General features: G+C 30.5%; 1 protein-coding gene across 1 annotated transcript; it reads left to right on the top strand.

Moving 5' to 3' along the window:
• Positions 1–3,455: 3,455 nt before the first annotated feature.
• On the top strand, positions 3,456–7,124 carry LOC133285962 (uncharacterized). The gene is made up of 7 exons (XM_061483289.1): positions 3,456–3,609; positions 5,249–5,365; positions 5,508–5,570; positions 5,705–5,752; positions 5,833–5,886; positions 6,639–6,693; positions 6,827–7,124. The coding sequence occupies exons 2-7, from the start codon at positions 5,276–5,278 to the stop codon at positions 6,868–6,870; spliced, it is 354 nt and encodes a 117-aa protein (XP_061339273.1). The 5' UTR covers positions 3,456–3,609; positions 5,249–5,275; the 3' UTR covers positions 6,871–7,124.
• Positions 7,125–7,329: the final 205 nt, after the last annotated feature.

Below are 7,329 nucleotides of genomic sequence, written 5' to 3'. Positions count from 1 at the left end.
TCTTATTGAATTTATATTTTTAATTTATATATTGTTATAATTTTTAACCATGACATTATTAATTTATTTTCTTTATCTGACTATTTCAATCTCGATCTGTAATCAGAGTGATAATTCAGTAATCCGTTTTTTCATTATATTTTATTTATTTATTTATTTAATGAATCAAGATGTAGTGCACGTTTTGTTTGTTCTACATCTGCTCGAGTGCCAGCTATGACTTGTAATTCATTGGACTTGTTGTCGGTAGAAATATTTTTTTTAGTTTACTCAAGGTATAATCTAATAGATAGGCGAAAGAATAATTCTTAGTAGAAATTATCGAAATGAGTTTTATCATTATTAACAAAATACACGCAGCTAGGAATCAAACTCCTGTAAACATGCTTAAGGGATCTAGCTATCTATCAACTGTGCCAAACTTTGTTAGTTGTTGTCGGTAGAAATACTTTAATATTTGTATTCATCTGTTTTACAGTAATAGTTATTTTAGGAAAGTGGATTCTCTCGTATGTTAATTAACATGATCATGTTATGTTAAAAAATCATAATCATATAAAAATAAATTAATAATGATAAAAGAAGAAAGAGAAAAAAATAGGAATAGGTAATTATAAAATCATCACTATTGATTCTTTTTTATATAATTAGGATTCATCCACCATCTGACATGATCATATTAATTAAAATATAAGAGAATCTGTTATAAAAAAAAATAAAAATAAAAATAAAAGAGAATCAATTTCTTTATTACTTATTTAAATTATTTATTATTTTAAAAAGTTAAGAAGTTATTAATTATTTTTTGGTTTTACTCATTTGCCAGCTATATTCAATATTGTTTTATATTTTTAGTTTTGAAATGGGAAGATTGAGTTTGTTTCTCTTGAAGGGTAAAATATCTCAATATAATAATGATATGAGGAGCAATGACATAGATCAAGGGCAAGCTAAATGGAGAGTCACCGTGAGTGGTCTTAGACGAAGGTTGAGAGAAAGGGGATGATGTCCAAAGACACGATCGCTCTAGAATAATTTATGTAGAGTAACAACTAACAACTTTGTTCATAATGTGAAGATGATGATGTCTCTTTAATGACTGAAGATAAGTATTTATAAATGGAGAAAGATTCAATGAGAGAATAAGATATAAGCATTTTTATCTTGGGAAACCCTATAGTGTGAGGCAAACACATTCATCTAATTTATCATTATTTTTAGAAGAGCTAATTTTTTTTGGAAAAAGTACATAAGATTAATTATTAATCTTTAATTATTGCTACATGAAGTTTTAAAGATAACTTAGACTTAACTTGTCAATAGTCCACAAATCTTAGATGTTCATATTTATTAAATCAAAACCGATTATTTATATATATTTTTATTAAAAATCATATTATATTATTTTTTAAAATTCTTAAATTAAAGACATACTTGTTTGAATTCAATTTTAGAAAAAGTTATCTAAGAACTAAAACACAAAATAAAACTAATTTTGATACATGTTTTCATCTAATTGTTTTTAGAACAGAAAATTAAGAGCACATTCTAATTGTTATTGTATTCTCTGCTCCTTATACAAATCACCGCTATTGTCAGAGCTATTGGCGCTGTCGCTGAAGCCACCACCACTATTCCTTAGAGCTTTCAAAAAAAATTACAATAAAATTCATTAAATATATTCTTTTGGTATTTTAATCTATAAAACAAGGGTTTGATGTTTGTCATCTTAAATGACATAAATTATGTCATTTTAAGAGAGAGATAAACACAAGAAATGAAAATTATGGGAGAGAAAGTGGATGGTTTTTTTTAATTTAAATTTTAAATAAAAAAAGAATTTTTTTATGTCTATCTCTCTCCTAAAATGACAAATATTTTTCCCATTAAAATAATTGTAAGAAACAATAATATGAAGGGAGGTTATAGTTACTACCTTTTTTTCTTACTATCTCTTACTACTAAATCTTAACTGTTAATTTCTGTCAATCTAACTGTTGTAATATATTAGGTCATACTTATTAATTAATTATTAATTTCTAATAAATTATGACCGTTAAATTGACGAAAATCAACGGTTAAGATTTAATAGTAAGAGATAGTAAGAAAAAGAGGTAATAAGTATAAGTGTATAACCTCTTTCTATTATGAAATAATATTTTAAAACAAAAGTAAAACCAAACACGTAATTTCTTCTTTATTATCTCCTAAATAAGAAATGTGTCTTAAGTTTTGTGTTCTTTTATCCAATCTTATAAAAATCGGACCGACTCGGTTGGGTTGACCCAGAAGTTGGTGAACTGGTCATGTAACTGATCTGATTTTTATATTTGATCGGCCATATTACAGAACTGGTGTGATTCGGTGTGACCCGACCAATTTTCGTAAGAATCGGTGATACGATCGATTCAACAGGTGACCAGGCCCGGTTTGTAAAAAAAAAATATTTATTCTCATTAATTGTTGTCTTCCTTTTTTTTCACTCTCACACACTAATGATTTGTTTTCTTTTAAAATATTTGAGTGATTTGTAGCTTATTAACTTACATAAATTATGTATCTACAATATTAATATTATCTTGGTTATGCAATATGCCAGAAAATTTTGATTTGATTTATAATAAGAGATATCATTTACTAAACTTGAAATACCAATATCACATATTATATGTTTGATTGATCTTTTGTTAAATAATGACATGTAAGTTATTATTTTTCATATTAAAATATTTGAATTTGGTATTATTCTCTTGCAGGTATTTAAGTATGTTTATATTTTTTAATATAAATTATAAATTTATATATACATATTAGGTCGTATTTCAACCAGATTAATAACTGAGTCGGATTTAATACGATTGCTTTTATAACAGTCCATAAGAAGAAGAAGTCATCTCAAGTTTTATGATTATTTTTTGGGCTTTCGTTCCGTCATTTAACAGGTTCAAATGTTTTTTTCTTACAAAAGTAACGACAAAATAAATAGTAATAAAAAATTGAAAAAGCACTGTATTCAATGACTTTATTTTGTCTATAGTGATTGCATGGCACTAATTTTTTACCTACAACATTATTCTTATTTATCCGAAATCAATAGTTAGGTTTAATAAGAATAAACAACTTCATTTATTTAACGTTTGTAAGTTAACTCTAAGTCATAAAGGAACCTGTTATAACAGTAAGAAAAATTTAAGAATTAATTGTACCCAAAAAAAAATTAAGAATTAATTGGGACGAAATTAAAGTCGAAAATATTTATTTATGAAAAATATAATGTTTAGGATTGACTGCATGCAGTTTTTTTTTTCATTATTCTTTAACTCAATGAGTCAATATACCATTCTATGTGATGAAATTGCTTGCGTGAGTCAATAATAATAATAATAAATAAATAAATAACAAAATCCTGTTACCAAAAAAAAAAATTCTTAAATCCAAAAGAAACAAACAAAAAAGACAAAAAAAAAAAAAAAATTCAATGTAAGAAACCATGTGATGATCTAAGACTGAGACAACAAACACTGAGGGGAGAGAGAGAGAGAGAGGCGAACACCGACCGGAAGTTCGGCGCTCCGCTGATTACGGTTGTGGCCCCCACCGTTCCGGCGAGTGAGTACTTCGATCTTTCTTTACTCCATCGTTGTTCTTCTATCTTTTTCCTTGAACTTGATCTTCATATTCTGCCATTTTGAGCTTATAAGGTCCATTTGTTCCACCCCATTATCAAGTTTTATTTGTTTATTTATTTATTTATTTAAATTTGTAATTTTTTAGATTTTGATGAATACCCATTTCAATTTGATGATTTAGCTGTATCGATTTCGACCCCTGATACTTCATGGGGAATGGATGCTTCAGAATTTTTGTTAGTTTGAGGAGTTATAGAGCTTCAAAAACCTTTTTTTTTTTTTATGCTGAAATGTGTGTTTTTTTGCTCAAAAAGCTTGATTTGATGGCTGGGGTGGTGCGTGCTTGCGAGCTAACACATGGGTTTTGCAACTTTGTTGTAATGATGTAATGATTCTGCTATTTTTATTTTTTTGTTCTTGTGCCCAATTAGTTTTGAAACACGACACCTTCTTGATGTGCTATTTGAGCCTTGCTTAATTGCAAATTTGCAGTTGTAGTTGATCACTTGTAAGCTAGACAGCATTTCTTTGAGGAAGCACTGTTCATGGGAAAGTCCTTTACTTTTGATTAGGATAGGTGTATCTGCATTTTTTCACCCCTGCAGTGTGGATACCGTCATGGCGAAGCTACATTTAGTGAAATAAAATGATAAGAAGCTTATGTAATGTCGTTAGAGTCTCACTTGCTAAGAATTGACTTGCAGTTTCCCCGTAAACTTTAATTGCTTTCTCTTTTTTTTCCCTTTATTTTTTTGTTTTATCTTTAAATCCCATGGTTACACTTTCACACTTAAATGAAAGTGTGTTGTGATTTTCTAAAGCATTTATATCCATTTTCTCTTAGTGTTAGCAGCACAGCAATTTTTTGTTGACAGGATAGGTTTTATAAAGTATTTTCCAATGTTTCCCTTGATCCACTCCTGCTATGCAAACCAAATGTTATGATTAGACGTTTAAGGGTCTGAACTTATTTACAGAATCTATGTATTATAACTGATCTTAGTTGTAGGGTATTTAGGGTTTGAGCAGATATTTGTTTGCTGTACTGTCCATACACGTCTTTCATTTTGTTGAGATGTGTGATTTGTTCATTTTATATATTTGAAGATAATCTATGCCTCTTGTGATGGATGTAATGAAGTAAGTTTGGTAACGATGCTTTGCATATATGAATATTGGTTTGAATTCCTATTCTCAATGAAAATTGTTTTCATTGCCAGAATCCAATGTTTTCTTCACTCGGAAGAGCTTATTAAATTCTAATCATTGCTGGAATCTTGAACTTATTCACCATTGTGGTATTTTGTGCACTTGAGAATTAACAGATAAGAATGTGAAAAGGAGAGAGAGAGAATTCATTGAAGTGTTTATGAGATCTATCTGATATTATTAGAATGATCCAGATACAAAGAGAGAGCTCTATATATAGAGCTAGAGGCTGACTCAGCAATGAGTCAGGCAGTGAATAACAACATAACAAACTCTTAACAGACTAGTTACAAGAAATATAATCAGGTGTGTCACACACCTAAACTAGGTGCACTAATACAGGTGCAGACAACAAATGAAGCATTTATATGCCAATAAGAATTTTCTACTAACATGGTGTATTGTTGCAGCTGCAGTTTTACACACAAAAGGACCTCATGTCTAACATAGAGGATAACAAAGAACTAGGACAGATGGATGTGGATGCATCTGACGAGTCAGTCAACATGCCATCATCCCAGAAGCAGGTTGTATTCAGATCTTGCCTTCTTGCATGCTTACATTAAAAGTTAAATCTGAGTTGCGATGAGATAATCTCTTTATAACGAGGTTGTTTTTCTGCCAAAAGGGTTTCTTATTTTGTAACTTATGAGTTCATAAACCTTCTAGGAGGAAGCTATAAAGAAAAAATATGGAGGAATTATTCCCAAAAAGCCACCACTCATATCTAAGGTACCTGCTTGGGGGTTTCTGTGGGTACATCTGCTTGCAACATAAGCTTATACACTCAAGATGGTCAATGCCCATGAATATTTGATAATAAGTGCTCATCTAATTTTTCATTCAAAACTTAAATTTTATGCCAGGACCATGAGCGCGCTTACTTTGATTCTGCTGATTGGGCACTTGGAAAGGTACTTCTGGAAAACATACCTCTGTAATAGTTGCATAAACTGAATTTTCTGACTCTCCTCTTTGCGCTCACATGAAACAGCAAGGCGGTGAGAAGCCTAAGGGACCACTTGAGGCTCTTCGGCCTAAATTACAGGTATTTAACCAATATTCTCAGACCTGATTTAGAGAAAGTAACGTTGCTGTCTAAGGCTTAATAATAATTGTTCTTCTGTTGTATGAATAGCTTGCTGCATGATGGTCTTGAACTGTTTCTTGAAATAGTATCCCATTTAAATGTCATTTGCAGTTGTAATAGAGAAGTGTTGTTTCTATATGGCTAACCACTCCAAACCAATTTAAAGAGAGAGAAAGCAATTATTTGTGTTTCAAAGAAATTAAATTCACATCTAGTGTTAGATTAGCTATTGGAACAAGCTTATATATAACTCTTGTAATTCGTAGTTTTATGTGTGTGTTGTGCAAGATTTTTTGCATGCCCGTTTGACAAATTGGTTTGTGAAGCTTCCAAATGATCTAAGATTTAGTATAAATTTAAGCAGAATAATAACTATGCACATTTGAGGATTAAATAGTTGAACAAAATAAGGGCCCCTTCTGTTTAAGTTTCTTTTTCTTTAAAAAAAGTACTTTTTAATTACAAAAAATGTCTAAAAAAGTTTATGATAATTGGATGTTTTGTGAACACCCCCACCCTCCCCAAAATAAATAAATAAATAATCAGTTTTAGTCCATTTCTTAGTGGCTAGAAAGAGTATCTTCTAAAAAAAGCTACATCATAGTTTATTTTTTTTCAAATCTAATCCAAAGGCACCTTAATAGTAATTATACCAGCCATTTTCATGTAATGTGCATAACAAATTTCTGCTTGGCACTTGTGCTTTTCAGCCAACACAGCAGCAAACGCGTTACCGGAAATCTCCTTATGCTCCTGCCGGAGGAGGTATGTTTTATTTTGATGGCTAGCTTTGTTCAGTGAATATGGTTAATTCAGATTTCCTTCTCCCTTAACCTTTCTCTAATCATTTTCAAAATGAACTAACTAACTAAATTCCTATGTGTTGTCCCTTTTATAGAAGGGGGAAGTGTTCCATCGGAGGATGCACCTTCCAATGAGTAAGCAGCAATCAGTCTTTTGATGATGTGCTGACTATTATTCTGATACCTGAGTAGGTATGACTTTTTGTTGTTTTCAACAATAAAAGAAGTTTATTGTGTATTCATATTAGCAGAAGACAAATGATTTGACATGCAGCTATGCTGTAGACACTTACTGTGATTATGGTTTTTGTGTTTTACTCTTCTTCCCCTCCCCCTCACTCCCCAATCTCTCTTTAATTGATAGTTGTGAAAAAAATAAAATAAGAAATTAAGAGTGAAAAGTGAACAAATTTGTCTCTCAAAGGGCCTAAATTTGCAATGAATTTAGTCCTCTTCATGGCTTGATGTTAAAATAGAGTTGCAGGGTAGAAATTGAGGATAAGCCTTTCTTTTGGTTCCTAATTGTTGTGATTCAAAATTTTATTCAATAAGAGCTGAGTGGGTTGGGAAGGACCTCGATTCAATCCCTATTAATGTC

The sequence above is a fragment of the Gastrolobium bilobum genome, unplaced genomic scaffold (assembly GCF_033153095.1).
Source record: "Gastrolobium bilobum isolate Gb01-03AN ecotype WA unplaced genomic scaffold, APGP_CSIRO_Gbil_v1 utg4364, whole genome shotgun sequence".
Taxonomy (NCBI): Eukaryota; Viridiplantae; Streptophyta; class Magnoliopsida; order Fabales; family Fabaceae; genus Gastrolobium; species Gastrolobium bilobum.
The sequence above is the reverse complement of the archived record's forward strand: the minus strand, read 5'-3'. Positions and strand labels throughout refer to the sequence as shown.

Excerpts from the sequence above, each read along its gene's own strand:
- LOC133285962 (XM_061483289.1), top strand. The coding sequence starts at position 5,276 with ATGTCTAACATAGAGGATAACAAAGAACTAGGACAGATGGATGTGGAT. Across the intron at positions 5,366-5,507 it reads TGCCATCATCCCAGAAGCAG|GAGGAAGCTATAAAGAAAAA; the intron begins GTTGTATTCAGA and ends TAAACCTTCTAG. Across the intron at positions 5,571-5,704 it reads AGCCACCACTCATATCTAAG|GACCATGAGCGCGCTTACTT; the intron begins GTACCTGCTTGG and ends ATTTTATGCCAG.